The 16672-nt window shown below is 47.0% G+C and overlaps 1 protein-coding gene and 1 long non-coding RNA gene across 2 annotated transcripts in view; both read right to left on the bottom strand.

Moving 5' to 3' along the window:
• ELP3 (elongator acetyltransferase complex subunit 3) overlaps positions 1-16672 on the bottom strand; it is a 98781-nt gene that overhangs the window by 80703 nt on the left and 1406 nt on the right. Inside the window, exons 2-7 of the mRNA XM_064448309.1 lie at positions 15992-16091; positions 14948-15086; positions 13087-13157; positions 9476-9539; positions 8537-8605; positions 6535-6689 (exon numbers count right to left, since the gene is read on the bottom strand). Of these exons, the coding sequence (XP_064304379.1) occupies positions 6535-6689; positions 8537-8605; positions 9476-9539; positions 13087-13157; positions 14948-15086; positions 15992-16091 (598 nt within the window). The remainder of the gene's footprint in view (positions 1-6534; positions 6690-8536; positions 8606-9475; positions 9540-13086; positions 13158-14947; positions 15087-15991; positions 16092-16672) is intronic.
• On the bottom strand, positions 1894-6521 carry LOC135312703 (uncharacterized). Its single transcript, XR_010372393.1, has 3 exons — positions 5867-6521; positions 5147-5380; positions 1894-4150 (listed from the first exon to the last, which is right to left on the bottom strand). It is a non-coding gene; the product is annotated as an uncharacterized LOC135312703 (long non-coding RNA).

Here is a 16672-nt window from a genome sequence, read left to right as displayed (position 1 = left end):
CCCCGCCAGAAGCTGCTGCCTGCACAGGAGGGGATGCAGAACCGGATAAGCGCCCACACACCCCGGCTGCCCAAATTACCGCTAGAATAGGAGCTTAAGCTGACAATTACAGCGGTTTGTGCTGGAGCTGCGAGAGCTGCAAGAGCCTACCTGTCACAGCACCTACTCATTAGGGCAAGTCAAGAGGTGAGATCTGACTATCAAATTCTGGCAATTTGTAGCAGGGCAATTTAACAGGCTGGGCTCCCCGCAGCCAGAGAAGCAGCATATCTTCTTAAATCGCTATCCGTTCCAGATTACGTTAATTTGCCACAGGGTGAACTCTGGCAGCTGAAGGGTGGACGACTGTGTTTAGCTGCCTGTTTTGGAAGTGGTAACCTCGAGCAGAGGGTCAAGGTAGATAAAAGGAGAACAGTAACCTCTTAAATAGCCCCAGCATGAATCACTGGAGCTAGTGAGTCAAAGCGCTCGGTTATTTTTGCTAGAGTCACAATTAGTACTCAGAAAGCACAATTAAGATACATTAGTGTAACAAGCAACCATATGTCAATTGAGCCATCCGAATTGCACGAGAGCATCTCCTTCGCCTATATTAACTGCAAGGTAAAGCATTGTATTGGGCTTGCATGGCAAGGTTTCAGTAGCCAGGGAGGCTACAGGGCTGGCTTCTGTGAGAAGATGCCAGAAGCTTCCCCTGTGTCCAACAGAGCCAAGGGCAGCCAGCTCCAAGCTGGACCCGCTGCTGGCCAAGGCCGAGCCCATCAGCGATGGTGGTAGCACCTCTGGCATAACACAGTTAAGGAGGGGGAGCAAAGAAACCCCCCGTGCAATTGCAGACAGAGGGAGGAGTGAGCATATGTGAGAGGAACAGCCCTGCAGACACCAAGAAGGAGGGGGAGGAGATGCTCCAGGCGCCGGAGCAGAGATTCCCCTGCAGCCTGTGGGGAAGACCATGGTGAGGCAGGCTGTGCCCCTGCAGCCCAAGGAGGTTAGCGATGGAGCAGACACCCACCTGCAGCCCAGGGAGGACCCCACGCCAGAGCAGGTGGATGCCCAGAGGAGGCTGTGACCCCATGGAGAGCCCACGCTGGATCAGGCTCGGGGCAGGACCTGTGGCCCCATGGAGAGAGGAGCCCACGCTGGAGCAGGAAAGGAGTGTGAGGAGTGCTCCCCCTGAGGAGGAAGGAGCAGCAGAGGCAGCGTGTGATGGACTGACCACAACCCCCATCCCCATCCCCCTGCGCCACTGGGGAGGAGGTGGAGAAATCAGGAGTGGAGTTAAGCCTGGGAAGAAGGGAGGGGTGGGGGGGAAGAGATTTTAAGATTTGGTTTTATTTCTCATTACCCTATGCTGATTTGATTGGTAATAAATTAAGCTAATTTCCCCAAGATGAGTCTGTTTTGCCCATGACAGTAATTGCTGAGTGATATCTCTCCCTGCCTTATCTCGACCCACGAGCCTTTCACTATATTTTCTCCCCCCTGCCCAGCTGAGGAGGGGAGCGATGGAGCGGCTTTGGTGGGCACCCAGCGTCCAGCCGGGGTCAGCCCAGCACAAGCATGTTGGCTTCAGTCTCTTTCCTCGAGATTCACAGTACACTGGAATTTCTCACAAGTGGGGCCAGCGAAATATGTACACAAAGCCAGCTGCAACAGCACAGGCATAATATGCCCACTTGTTACCCCACATAACTTCATTGAGTGCCTGTGCCCTAGAAGTCAAGCAGCTGGGCTAAATCTTGGTAAAATTACAGCAGCAGCAGCAAGGCTAGACTTACCAACAGAAGCCTTGGCCTTCTAACAGAACTCCTAAAGTCTTACTTGGGAAATTTAAAACAGACTTACTTCGAAAATAAAGAGTGACCTTTTAAAAGTAGGTTTATTCCTCACTATTGAAAAGCAAAATTAGGAGTTGCTTAGCTGTCAGCCTTCATGATCACCGTATTTCTTGTGGAGAAACTGCAGCTTCTATTAGAATTACTGATACATGAGATCTAACATAAGTATCTGAGACAAGAATGTAACGACCTTTCCAGAAAACACATCATCTGATAACCACACAAAACACATCTTTCATGGGTTGCTCTGATCTGGCATGTTCAAGAAGAGTGATTATCAGCTGGGTTTTAAAAGCACCAGGAGCTCCACATATCAAACCAACTGCTGCCGAAACTGCCAGCGCTCAGGGCTTTTTTCCTTCCTCGGATGGGTTAAGAGGTCTTAAACCGGACACACAATAATCCAGCCTTAAGCAGTGGTTATTTAAAACCCATGTACTCTCTTTCAGTGAAGGCTCTGAAACAGCTGGATCTACCCGCTTACCGCTGGCCAAAAGATTAATACAGCTTTTGGGATACCCAAAGGAAACTTCCTGGTGCATAATGAAAACGTTTGTGGCAGCGGGAAGCACTGCTGCCTGCTCACCAGCTCAGCAGAAGACACAGCTAATGGTGGAAGCACAAAAGGACACTTGGCTCAAGCAATTGAAGACAAGGCTAAGAAAACGGCTGTCTCACGGTGTCATCTGGTATTAGGAGCTGCAGTTTCTCCATGAGGTATCAAACCTGGCCGCTTACTTACTTCTGCACGTTCTGGGCTTCAACGCATGATGCAAGTGGAAAATGAGCCTTTTAAGAGACTAGTGACTGATGAGTGGATGCAAAGCCAAAGCAGTCTTGAATTATGGGCCTATTATGGAAACAGTTATGTCTGCTGTACACCTGAATATCGTCACATAAATATCAGGCACAAGACTTGCAGAACACGAGGTCCTGGCAATTTTATCCCCTTCTTTCTTTGCCATTGACAATGTGATCTACAACCAGATCAAGCATCAGATAACGCGTGATACTGTTCAAATAAAATAAAAAAAATTAATAATTTCTGTATTTTTAAATACACTAAGAGAAGTTGCAGTCCAAGGAGCTGCACGGGCACGTAGCCTCAGGGAACCTTGCTGACACCTGCCTTTCTCAGCACAGGCAAGTTCTCCTTTGGCCGCATCTACTAATTAAAAGTCAGATCCTGGCTCCGGGATGAGGTGCTCAGCCCTCGGAGTTAAGTGGTGAGTCACAATGGCAGTTAAATATGCCCAGCGCCTCTAATGACTCACAGGTCAGGTGAGAGGAGCAAAATGATGGGGAGCAGCAATTCTCATTTGCATGTGTATTTTACACCTTGGTTCACTGTCCTCACAAAAGAGCAAAGGCAGCTGCATCAGCGATCAAGTCAACGCTTTGGCTTGATGGGAACAACTCCCAGGGGAAGACGTATTTCTCTAGCGTACAAAAGGAAAAATCCATCTTATAGTGATTCTTTAGCAGTAATTACAAGTCTCCCCCTAAAGAAGGGAAGCTTATCACCAAGTCTACAGCCTTGCTTGATAGGCACCCAGAAGCACACCGAGGTCTCCTAAGCAGTGTTCTCAGCAGATAAAAATTCAAACTTCTCAGTCTCCTTGCACACTCACTAGAAAACAAAGATCCCCTCTGGCTCTGCAGTTCTTCACTCATTCCTTGGCCAACTTATTTCTCAAGCATACCAAAGCACCTCAAGCAGAGACTTCTGTCTGAAGAGTCTAAAAAAATGGTTATTAGCTCAATAGGGAGGTGCTACGGAAATGCTAAACACCAGCAACACTTTCTCAGGGACGTCATTTCCCTCCACTCACAACAGAGTTGCTATGAAAGCCCAGCAGTTTATGTTTTCTTTAAAAAAAAAGGTCACACTTTTGGTTGGCGAGTTCATGTATGTAAATACAGTCACTTCTACACTCATCTTCCATTCATGCATCCATAAAATCCAAAACCTTAACCCACTTCAGGTCCACTCATGCAAAAAGGATCTCCTACTGCTTTATAAAGAGAGGTATAAAGGGAGCTCTTCACACTCCCCAGGTCAGCTGCCCAGTTTAACTGGGAACAGCAGACTAGCTTACATGCTCTGAGCTGCCCCATGAAGATCCTGCTCTCTCCACTGACTACAAAGCCACGGTTTCAGAGTTATTTATTCGGCAGCAGCTGGCTGGAGCAGTGCCTCCCTTCCCCGGGACAGATGACTCCCGGTCCCACATCGTTTCTCTCAATAGGCACTGCTGGGTTTGCAGCTTCGTGATGTACCACGGGACTGGATTCACCATAAGACACTGAATCTGTAAGAAAGCCAGAAGCCAACTCAGGACATCAGCTGGGGTCCAAGGACCAACACAGTTTAAAGACTTATTTCTTTAGTCAGATTTGCGGTGCCGGTTCCTGGTGAGGAACAGTCTATACCTCCACGGCAGGCTACGGTCGTACCGTACTGGTTGAAACTGCACAGAGTCACATCCTTTTTATCAGATTAACTGGCACCAGAAGCTGCAGCGGGCTGATCAAGACAAAGTATTATACGAAGAAAATTCAGAATTACGTCAAGAGGAGGATGCCGGATTGATGAGCCCTTCAGTGCTGCACAATTCAGACCATGTAGGTCAGAGCATCGCTATCACTGGAAAGACAGCATTGGGCATAGAAGCAGAGCTCAAGTTTAGGGCATAATAAAGAAATGACTGGACAAAAGGGGAAAAAAAACATCTTCACATTTAGGTGGACTGAAGCCCATATAGATAGATGCTGCACTGGTTTAATCAAAGGTCATGCTCAGAAAGACTTTTTAAGAAGTACTCTGGGCGAAGGTCTTTTTCCCCATCAGGGAAACACTACGCAAAATCTAAAATTAACCAATGATTTGCACAAGGAGAAAAAATTTCAAGGCTACTGTAATCACATTCAAATTAAGGGGTGAGAGAGACCAGATCTCAGGTTACCGCCTAACGCAGCGCCCACAATATAAAACAAGTAAAATATTATCAGTATTCCCCATGCAGCATGGCCTCTGTTGATGGAAGCAGTGAGGGAGAAGGGCTGAATCCTCATGTTCAATGAGAAATAAATTCAACTTTGACTGTTCGTTCCCCCTGCCATTGACCATCTCAAAACAGAACTGCAGTGCCACAGCACAACGAAATGCAAGAAGCACAAAACGTAAAAGGTTCATCTTGAACCCAGTTTTCTCACTTCTAGAAAATTTAGGAAGTGCAACTGGAATAACTCCCACATACCTCCATTTACTAAGCATTTAACTTAAAATTCATGTTAAAAATACAAACCTTTATTTATCTACTGGAAAAAAACCCACAAATTGTCAGTGCAGATTTTCTCATGTTGCTCGATCTGCGTGCTTGCAAGGCAGTACACCGACTTCAGAGTCACTTCATTTTTGCAAGCACTCAAAATTACTTGGTCACACAGTCTGTGCTGTAAATAGTTTCCTCAATAACCTGCAGAGCAAAGGACAGGCTACTCCAAAAGCAATTTTGGGTCCAGTAAAATTAGCTAGACACCTGCAGCAGACAAAAAATACGCAATAACCACATCCTGAGCCACCTGACATACGTATAAGCACAGCACTAATTTGGATAGACAACCTCCAAACTCCACCCTTCTCCCATACAATGAGTTGCATCCTTCTGGGCTCACGACCAGGGCACGAGAGCAAAAAGAAAAGCAATTCTTTTCCCAACTTGCTTGTGATTTTACCTTGATAAAATCCACTTGGAAAGAGCAGCAGAGCACTTTTTGTCTGGTCTTCGAATGACAAGTTAAAAAAAACAACAAAGAAAACCAGCAGAAGTGTTTGCTGCCCTCCAGAGGAAAACTAAATGAAATCACAGCTTTAAAGTACAAAGGTAGACATGAAGCTAGACAAGGGCTAGTCCTGCTCAGTACTAAAACCACTTTCTTTAGTAGATGATAATGGTATCAAGGAAAATCCACTGCACTGAATGATGACAAAGTAGCAAACTAAAACTGTCAGTAGGGATGCTCACCTAGTTTTAACGGCTCCAAAACATCAAATCTTTCACATTTTTCTTCTCAGTTTTCTACTACAAAATGCACTGGAAAGTTATATGTTTAATGACCCAAAGCACACGCAAATAAATCAGCCCCTGATTTTCAGTTCATCATCTATTAAATGAGAAGGGGAGCATCTCCCTGTCACACCGAAATACTGCAAGGGTAACCGCGTTTGAGACTGCGAGGGGCTCGGAGCTCCTGAGCATTGACGCTCTCGGGGGTGAGTCATCCCTTATGGGAGCTGACGTCTGGCCTCCCTCCAAGCCAGGATCAGCTCCCCTTCCTAGCTAAAGGAAATAAATCCCATGGCAATGTGATTCGTCACAACTCCAAATCAAGGTGATGAGGCATAAAAGGTAGAAGTCCAGATGGAACGCCAAGAAATCAGAAGCATCTTAGCATTTCCTACATGAGAAAACAGATAAACCATGGCCCAATCTTCTGCTGGTGCGATGCGGCACACAGAGCAATGCTGCAAGCTGAGCTATAAACATTCTGTGCCTAAGCACGTATTTGGATAAATATTGCCTTTCAAAAAACAAAAAACGAGGCCTCAATGTTTGTCTTCAGTATCTTCTGTTCCCACATCAGTTAAAGAACACTTCTAAATAATTACATGAAAGAAAACCAAGACGCTTACCTGACGGCCTCTGCTACGTTATTGGAAGTATGACCTGATAAGGCATCATGAAGGTTTCTGATGAAGTAATCTCTGTACTCTTCAGGCAGGGCCATGAACGTTCCACCCATCACAATGAACTCTACTTTATCCACGCTGTGGCCCAGCTGCTTCAGCTATAAAATTAAAAGTTCCAGGGAAAAATTACCGATCAGGGACTTACCTAAAAGACTTCTCTGAAAACCCTGACACTCCTACACTGCATTTCCTTCTTTACTTGTCAGAACTTTCATGAATGACAAACCATTAACACTTTGGTACAGATTTCTTGTAATTCCCCCCTCCAGGAAGCCTCAGAAATTATTCTTCCACTACAAGAACACAGTACAGATATTGAGCCCAGCGTAACAGGTTTTCTTGACAAAGCAGAGTTATTTGAGCCTAGCATCTTACTGTTACCCTGCTGTTACCAGTTACACTGGTTCCAGCTTGAAGCTAGCTTAGATATGGCCAGGAGGAAGTTTCCTCGCATCGGCTTCAATCCATGTAGAACTAACTTGCCTTAAAAACTTGTGGGAGAAAAGGACTGCACTGAATCCACGGAGCATTTTCTAATGGATTTGGAGATAAACAGGAAACCACTCGAAGCAGAAGAGGACTGCGGAATTTTTCAGATCTAATTCACCAGCAGAGACCCCAAAAAAAATCATTTTGGCAGGAAAGCCACTATTTCAGTACTAAATCCTCCATGTAAGTAATTATCAAGAACTAGCAACTGCCACAAAACTTCTGTACAATTTTGTTGCAATTGGATCCCCTCTATCAGTAATCAGGTATTGCTCTGAACAGATGACATCTTACAAAAGGTTGCCATTTGTCTAATGGAAATGACTGTTAAGACAATTAAAAGGCCAGGCTAATGTGGAATTATAGAATCATGAAATGTTGAGGTTGGAAGGGACCCCTGGAGATCACCTAGTCCAATCTCTCTCCTCAAAGCAGCATCAGCTACAGCAGTTTGTTTGACGCTCTGTCCAGAAATGCTTTGAGTATCTCACAGGATGGAGACTGCACCACCTCTCTGGACAGCCTGTGCCAGTGCTCGGTTGCCCTTGCAATTAAAAACTGTTTCCTGACGTTCAGATGCAGTTTCTCATGTTTCAGTTTGCCTCCTGTCCTGTTCTGTCACCGGGCACAGCTGAGAAGAGCCTGGCTCCATCTTCATAGTGTCTCCCACCAGGTATTTATACACACTGGTAAGATGGCCCCAAGCCTTCTCTTCCCCAGCTTAAACATTCTTGGCTCTCTCAGTGTCCCTTCAGATGCTCTGGTCCCTTCACCATCTTAGTGGCCCTCTAGTGGCTAGACTTGCTCCAGTATGTTCACATCTGTCTTCTGCTGGGGAGCACAGAACTGGACACAGCTCTCCAGACGGGGCCTCACCACTGCCAAGGCCAGAAGAGAGATCCCCTCCCTTAACCTGCTGGCAACACTCATCCTAAGGCAGCCCAGGAGGCTGCTGGCTGCCTTTGCCTCAAGGCCATAATGCTGCTCATGGTCAGCCTGGTGTCTACCAGGACCCCCAGGGCTTTTTCTGTCACGCTGCTTTCCAGCTGCTCAACCCCCAGCATGTCCTGGTGCCCGGGGTTGTTCCTCCCCAGAGGCAGGACTTGGCACTTCCCTTTGTTGAATTTCAAGAAGTTCCAGCCAGTCCATTTCTCCCTTGTCCAGGTCTCTCTGAATGGCAGCACAACCCTCTGGTCTATCATCCACTCCTCCCAGCTCTGATTAAACTACAAACTTGCCGACAGCGCGCTCTGTTCCAACGTCCAGGTCATTAACAGAGAGGTTAAACACTGTTGGCCGCTGATATTGACAGCTGGGTTCTATGACTAGAGCCTGGCCTCCAGCTGGACTCGGTGCTACCAATCACAACCCTTTCAGCCCACCGGTTCAGGCAAATAAAAGCATTATTATTTTCATCACAATCACAACGCTTCCCCCTCACACTCTAAAAATGTACCTGTTCCACTCTGTGTCTTGTCTGGAGATACGGGTCATATCTGGCCCGAATGGCCCGCATGGATGTTGGCTAAAAAAAACAAACACAAGGAGATCCATTTTGTAAACGTTTTTTGTTTTTTTAAAAAAATAATCATAGAATCATAGAACCACTAAGGTTGGAAAAGACCTCTAGGATCATCAAGTCCAACCCCCAACCCAACACCCCCAGGCCTCCTAAACCATGGCCCCAAGTGCCACGGCTGCACGGTGTTTGAACCCCCCCAGGGACGGTGACGCCCCCACCTCTCTGGGCAGCCTGTGCCAGGGCCTGACCCCTCTGGCAGGGAAGGCATTTTCCCTCACATCCAACCTAAACCTCCCCTGACTCAGCTTGGGGCCATTTTCTCTTGGGGTTGGACTCTTCTCCCTAGTAACAAGCGCTAGGACGAGAGGAAATGGCCTCAAGCTGCACCAGGGGAAGTTTAGGTTGGATATTAGAAAAAACTTCCTCACCAAAAGGGTTTTCAGGCACTGGCACAGGCTGCCCAGGGAGGTGGTTGAGTCTCCATCCCTGGACGTATTTAAAGAAGGGTAGACGTGGTGCTTGAGTATATGGTTTAGTGGTGGGCTTGGCAGTGATAGGTTAGCGGTTGGACTTGATGGTCTTAAGGGTCTCTTCCAACCTTAACGATTCTGATTCTCTTGTCCCATCACTGGTGACTTGGGAGCAGAGACCAACCCCCACCTCACTCCAGCCCCTCTCAGGCAGCTGCAGAGAGCAATAGGGTCTCCCCTCAGCCACCTCTTCTCCAGGCTAAACCACCCCAATCTTGAAGTGTACAAAGCCTGCTTTTGTTTTTTATTTTTGCAACATGGGTGAATAAGTAGAAATGAGAAGCAGCCTAACCCAAGTTTACAGCGAGTGTAGGCACTGCATTATGGCAGACCAAAGTAGTACCTCATATCCCGTGTAAGACTGTGTTGAATATTCAAAATCAGAATCAGGTCCACCTGGGCAGTATCTGCAAATATTAAAAGACAGAAAACAGGCGTCAAACTCACACGAATGAATCACAGAATCACAGAATCACAGAATCACAGAATCACAGAATCACAGAATCACAGAATCACAGAATCACAGAATCACAGAATCACAGAATCACAGAATCACAGAATCACAGAATCACAGAATCACAGAATCACAGAATCACAGAATCACAGAATCACAGAATCACAGAATCACAGAATCACAGAATCACAGAATCACAGAATCACAGAATCACAGAATCACAGAATCACAGAATCACAGAATCACAGAATCACAGAATCACAGAATCACAGAATCACAGAATCACAGAATCACAGAATCACAGAATCACAGAATCACAGAATCACAGAATCACAGAATCACAGAATCACAGAATCACAGAATCACAGAATCACAGAATCACAGAATCACAGAATCACAGAATCACAGAATCACAGAATCACAGAATCACAGAATCACAGAATCACAGAATCACAGAATCACAGAATCACAGAATCACAGAATCACAGAATCACAGAATCACAGAATCACAGAATCACAGAATCACAGAATCACAGAATCACAGAATCACAGAATCACAGAATCACAGAATCACAGAATCGTTAAGGTTGGAAGAGACCTTAAGGTCATCGAGTCCAACCGCTAACCTATCACTGCCAAGCCCACCACTAAACCATATCCTCAAGCATCACGTCTACCCTTCCTTTAAATATGTCCAGGGATGGAGACTCAACCACCTCCCTGGGCAGCCTGTTCCAGTGCCTGACAACCCTTTCAGTGAAGAAGTTTTTCCTAATATCCAACCTAATTGCAATGACGTAACCTGTCTGAGGTACACAGAGGGCACTGGCTGAGCAGACACTGCTCGAACAACCTCATCTCTCATCAGAAACACAAGGGAACACCAACTCGAGACAGCCTGACCACAGCAACGTGCCGACCGCCCTGCCAGCATCTGGGAGCTCTCACGCAGGCAAAACCAAATCCACAAAAGGTGGATTACTAGCTCAGGCACTGCGGTGCCTCAATGCTGCAGTACAGCTTCTAGACTAAAAGCTGGCTCACGACTGGTCAGCTGAGAGCACAGGCTGAATGAATTCCTGTGTTTCTGCATCACCCGATGTAAATGCAGGTACGGACCCAAACGCACACGCGGAGGGCAGCGGTTCTGTGATATCCAGTGACACTGAGAGGAACAGAGCCTCTGCGTGCACACAAATGCTAAGTGTGCAGTGCAAAACAGTTGTCTCGTTGAATTTTAATGAGAAAGGGATGTCAAAAAAAGAGTTCAGACCTGTCAAAATTACTAAATCCGTACAAAACTAGATGTACTAGAAGCAAAATGTACTGCGAACGTATTTCTGGAACGTGGCATTATTTTAGGGAGCTGCCATAGAGTTTTGGAGTAACAGGTACATACAGATGATTAGATTTCAAAAAGTAATTTTATAATAATTTCTAAATTAAATGCAATATGTTTAAAATTTCAATATTTTCCACCGTTCTATCAAAAACAAGCTCATCTGATGTAAAAAGGGGTTTTGTTTGGCGTGGGAAGACATAAAATGGAGACATCATCCTGTCACACGATCCGTATTTAAATTCTATAAATTTCCGGAAGAGAAATATCTTGATGATGAGAAAGCTCATTTACATTTGTTTTCTGATCTCAGGAACATGCTATTTCATGCATACAGCATTCTAAGACCACGTCACAGGAACAGAGTCCATCTACTCCGGATAACTGTATGGCAGTTTGGTACCGAACTGCACTTTGTGCACTCTGAGGCTTGTCTGAAACTCTTATTCCGTGACACAGCAAGACCAACTTGCAGCTCTCACAGCACGGCTGCTAGCTAGGAGAGGAACGGTACACAGCAGAGAGTAATTAAAAGGAATATAAGTTTATTCTGAAGGGTCTTTAGCTTTCTTTTGAGGGCTGTGGGGTTAATGACTGATGTACAGCCGTTCTGTGCTCAAAGACGACCTGAGATTCAGCGTTAGCTGCGGGCGCCGAGCACCTCCTACAGACGAGGAAACAGAGCAGTCTGCCTGTTGTCGCTTACAGCGAGCAGATCTCCACTGCACAGACTAAGATAATGCCATCTCTACCAAATCAGACACATTCGGCTCACAGTATAATTGATTAGTTTCCTCACCGCCTGCCCTGCAAATTCAACCCAAGTCATCTGTCACCATTATAAAATTAATTACCAAATTACCACGGCCAAATTAATTTGCTGGCAAAAGTTGTACAATCCAACTGAAGACATTTCCTGTACGTAATTACCTGGAACGTCTCAAACAGAATAGCTCCTCGTGAAAAAACAAGAACAGAGCCAGCTCCCTCTGCATTAGGCAGCGAAATGCGCTGGTAGTTTGGGAGTGACAAGGCAGGAATGAGAAGCAATGTTTTAAAGTAGATGAACTGATATGGTTAGCAAAAAAACCAGACGAGATTTCAGATGCACAGACTCTTAAGTCAAACAGAGGTAACATACTTCTAGGTAAAACCAGCTTGGGTTTCTCATTCAAATAAAACTCAGAAGCTATTCCCTTAACGCCACAAGCTCTTGGCAGCTGGAGGCCACCCCTTCCATCTGCCCTCTCCTTTCATTCCAGAGCCAGGCAGAGCCAGACCATCACACCGAGCAACTCCTTGCAGACACCACCCGCACTTCCTCAGGAGGGTCTCCGTTCAGCAGTTTTCAAATTTTTCAGGTTAAGCCCTGTTTCTTTTCTGTAATACTCTTCTCTGATTTGCTTCCGTACCCAGCCATACACACAACACGCGTCCTGCCACAGTAACACAACTTATATTTCATAGAATCACAGGCTGGTGGGGGTTGGCAGGGACCTCTGGAGCTCATCCCGTCCCACCCCCTGCTGGAGCAGGCACACCCAGAGCAGGGGCACAGGGCCGTGTCCAGGCGGGGGGTGAATGTCTCCAGGGAAGGGACCCCACAGCCTCTCTGGGCAGCCCGTGCCCCTGCTCTGCCACCTGCACAGGGAAGGGGTTTGTCCTCATGTTCAGGTGGAACTTCCCGTGTTCCAGCTTGTGCCCGTGGCCCCTTGGCCTGGCGCTGGGCACCACTGAAAAGAGCCCGGCCCCATCCTCCTGACACCCACCCTTCAGATATTTATAGGCACTGATGAGATCCCCCCTCAGCCTTCTCTTCTCCAGGCTGAGCAGACCCAGGTCTCTCAGCCTTTCCTCATAAGGGAGATGCTCCAATCCTCAGAACATTTGATTGTTAATACATTCTCCTGGTAACTGTATTCATGAAAGTGTATATCTACTAAGGTAAGTAGGGTTTGGCTCACAAAAGAAAAAGGTTTCCGCCTTGAAGAAAAACTGAAAACAAGCAGACTTTTAGCGTGATGTGCAGGTATCAGCAACCTGCAACTTTGTGCTTGCGCAGAAAGGAAGCCTGCCCCCAGTACAACACTGCTGCAACACTAGATTTATACAGAAATACTGGAAAACAGTCCTCTTAGGTCATCCAAGCTGTCATACTTACACACATATGTTGCCTGTGAAGTTAATGTGCGGACACCTGTGCGGTTTACACATCACAGCCACGACAGCAATCTGTAAGAAGCAGAGTTAGAGAGGAGAGAAATTATAGTAATTGCTTCTGAAGTTACTAAAATAAAATGGATCTTGGAAGGCGATGGATACACGTGCATCTGCAAGAGACTATTTAAAGATGTTTTCTGCTTAGTCTGCCAGCTAGAATAGCTGCGTGTTAACTCTTGAAGGAGACAACAGTGGATAAGGAGATCACAGAATCATAAAAATCACAGAAGGGTTTGGGTGGGAAGGGACCGTTAGAGGCCACCCAGCCCAACCCCCTGCCATGAGCAGGGACACCTTCAACCAGCGCAGGTTGCTCAGAGCCCCGTCCAGCCTGGCCTTGGGTGTTCCCAGGGATGGGGCATCGACCACCTCTCGGGGCAGCCTGGGCCAGGCTTTCACCGCCCTCAGCGTGAACAATTCCTTCCTTCTCCCTAGTCTGAATCTCCCCTCCTTTAGTTTAAACCCATCTCCCCTTATCCTGTCACTACAGGCCTTGCTAAAAAGATTGCCCCCGTCTTTCCTACAGTCCGCCTTCAAGCCCTGAAAGGCCGCAATAAGGTCTCCCCGCAGCCTCCCCTTCCCCGGCTGCACAACCCCAGCTCTCCCAGCCCGGCCTCGCAGCAGGGGGGCTCCAGCCCTCGGAGCATTTCTGTGCCCCCTCTGGCCCCGCTCCCACAGCCCCGTGTCTGTCCCGTGCTGAGGAGCCCCGAGCTGGAGGCGGCGCTGCAGGGGGGTCTCACAGAGCGGGGCAGAGGGGCAGAGCCCCCTCCCTCGCCCGGCTGCCCGCGCTGCTGGGGATGCAGCCCGGGGCACGGCTGGGGGTCTGGGCTGCGAGCGCACGTTGCCGGCTCGTGTCCAGCTTTTCACCCCCCAGCACCCCCAAGTCCTTCTGGGCAGGGCTGCGCCCCATCCCTCCATCCCCCAGCCTGGGCTGATCCCAGGGGCTGCCCCGACCCAGGTGCAGGACTCTGCACTTGCCCTTGTTGAACCTCATGAGGTTCACATGTGGCCACCTCTCCCGCTTGCCCAGGTCCCTCTGGGTGGCGTCCCGTCCCTCAGGTGTGTCGGCTGCACCACTCAGCTCGGTGCCATCTGCAAACTCGCTGAGAGTGCACTCAGTCCCACTGCATATGTCACTGCTGAAGATACTAAACACTCAACTTGGAATACCTCATTTCCCGTTTTAAGAAATCCTGGTTGGAGTAAAAGTTTAATGAAATATTCCATAGCCAGAAAGAAGAAATTAAGGGATTTTTTTTTGTGCTTTTGTTGGGGTTTTTTGTTTGAGGTTTGTTTTTTCTTTTGTAAGTTACAAAAATTTAACAATTCCTGGGATTTTGGTTTCTGTTTTTAGGGGTGGTTTTTTGTTGAGTTTAGGCATGCTATAGATACAGCAGGCAAGCTTAAAAACACACCGCTGAATGTCAGCTGTGCCTCTATTCCTGCTTTCAGCCCAAACTACCTTTCAAAGAAACAGGTTAAACACTAACATTTCACCCGTGTTCACTGAGAGGGCCTGCAGATTAAGCTGCACTGTTTCTACAGCAACTAAAAGGCGAGACATGCTGCTCTGAAACAAAATCTCCACACCTCCTCTTTCTCTTCTCCTGACCGCTTTGAAAGCGATAGACCTGTGGGCACATCACAGAAAAGGCAACCTGGAGGCTGGCAATGCAGCCAGAGCATCTTCATTAAAGATTCGGGACGATGGATATCCTGGTCTTTGAAAACAATTAAATACAATTTATCAATGAGAGCAGGGGCGGACGGCGGTGGATGGAGAGAACAGCGTACGCGCTTACCCCGCTAGCGGTCCTTATGGGCTTGGCCTTCAGCTTTGGTACCAGCGCCTTGCGGTACTGTGGTGGGACAGCAGCGATGAGGTCAACCAAACGCGGCTGCGCCGAAAGCCCGTACTTTGCTGATGTCTTGGTTTTCAGCCTGAAGGCAGAAATACTTCAAATTAACATTTCTTCTCCAACTTGCATATCCATATTCCACAGCTGTGCTTCTGTATTGCTCTTCAGCTACATGAGATCCAGGTAGGTTCTCCCAGTTTGCCTTTCCAGGCAACTTATTTAAAAAGCATACAGTAATTCCTTGGAACAGCTGCGCTGTATATTAAGATATGAAAATAAACTCCAAATAAAGTTGATAAGCAATGATGTTTTGAGCTTCTGTATATTTTACTTCTAAGTATGATTTTATCAAAACATCATGAAAGCTGCCCACAGGCTCTGGCTCACCCATTTTCAGTGATTTAATCCTTTTCGTAAGGCTTCCACCTGATTAACCCACACACAGGCAGACTCCAGCTGACTTAACTTCTAAGACATTCATGTCAGTTATTTTCAGCATCAGCAAAACTTGGTAATTGTATCACGTAAACAAAATAGAAACAGCATAAGAAATTAACATTTTGTTATTCCACATATGTAAAGAAGCAAGAACTTTCTGTAAACAACAACTTCATTTATAACACACTGCTAAGAAAGTGTGATTTAAACTTTACCCCTAAATTAATCTCTCCTTTCCCTGATGGAGCTGACTTTGGGAGTGCTGAAGGATGAACACAGGTGGAAACACAAAAACAATGACAGGCTGCTTGGAGTTTTTCACCAAAACAACCCATTTTGTTCTCTGAGCATCGCCAATAACAAGGCACGACCTCAAATGACCTCAGAATTTGCAAACCTGGGCTGTATTTTTTCATCAGCTAACAGGAAGAGAAGTGACAGTAGCTGGTAAAAATAAAACGTTTTAATAAAGCCTGAACGTAACAGACTGTACAGGACATGTTCATCACCGGTGGATCAGCTCTTCAGCATCATCCCGGAGTGACTTACTTGTTCAGATTCACATCTTTTCCCTGCTCGTGAGCCTCAATTAGTTGCTTTATGATGTCAGCTATTGTCATCATCATCAGCTCCGCATGGCTGAGGTCTCCTGAAACGAGAACAAAACAACAAACCACGTGTATAGCCAATGCTTTCTAACTCCTTGTGACAGCACATCTGCTCTTCATTTTTAATATTTCCTACAATTGTTGCCTACAGAGGGAATTTTGCCGCTGTGTATCACTCTGATTTACATCATTCCTCAAACAAATGACAGTCACCTCCTCGTATCACTGATTTTCTTTTACTTCTAGGACAAACTCCACCATCTCATGCCAGAGCAATCTGCACTACCACTAGAAACAGAGTCGTTGGAAGTTAAAGACAATTAGGAAGCCAAATGCAGAGGCCAGCTCTGTGAGCTCCATCACAGAGAGGGCACACTGCATCAGGCGGTGCCATGGGGACCTAAAGCTTCCCAGCTGTGCCTCACAGACCCACCCCATGCTGCAACGACGGTTTGCACCATACAGATTGTGTACCTCACAGAATCCCAGGCTGGTGGGGGTTGGAAGGGTCCTCTGGAGATGATCCCGTCCCACCCCCTGCTTGAGCAGGCACCCCCAGAGCAGGGGCACAGGGCCGCGTCCAGGCGGGGGGTGAATGTCTCCAGGGAAGGGACCCCACAGC

The sequence above is a fragment of the Phalacrocorax carbo genome, chromosome 3 (genome assembly GCF_963921805.1).
Source record: "Phalacrocorax carbo chromosome 3, bPhaCar2.1, whole genome shotgun sequence".
Lineage (NCBI taxonomy): Eukaryota > Metazoa > Chordata > Aves > Suliformes > Phalacrocoracidae > Phalacrocorax > Phalacrocorax carbo.
The sequence above is the reverse complement of the archived record's forward strand: the minus strand, read 5'-3'. Positions and strand labels throughout refer to the sequence as shown.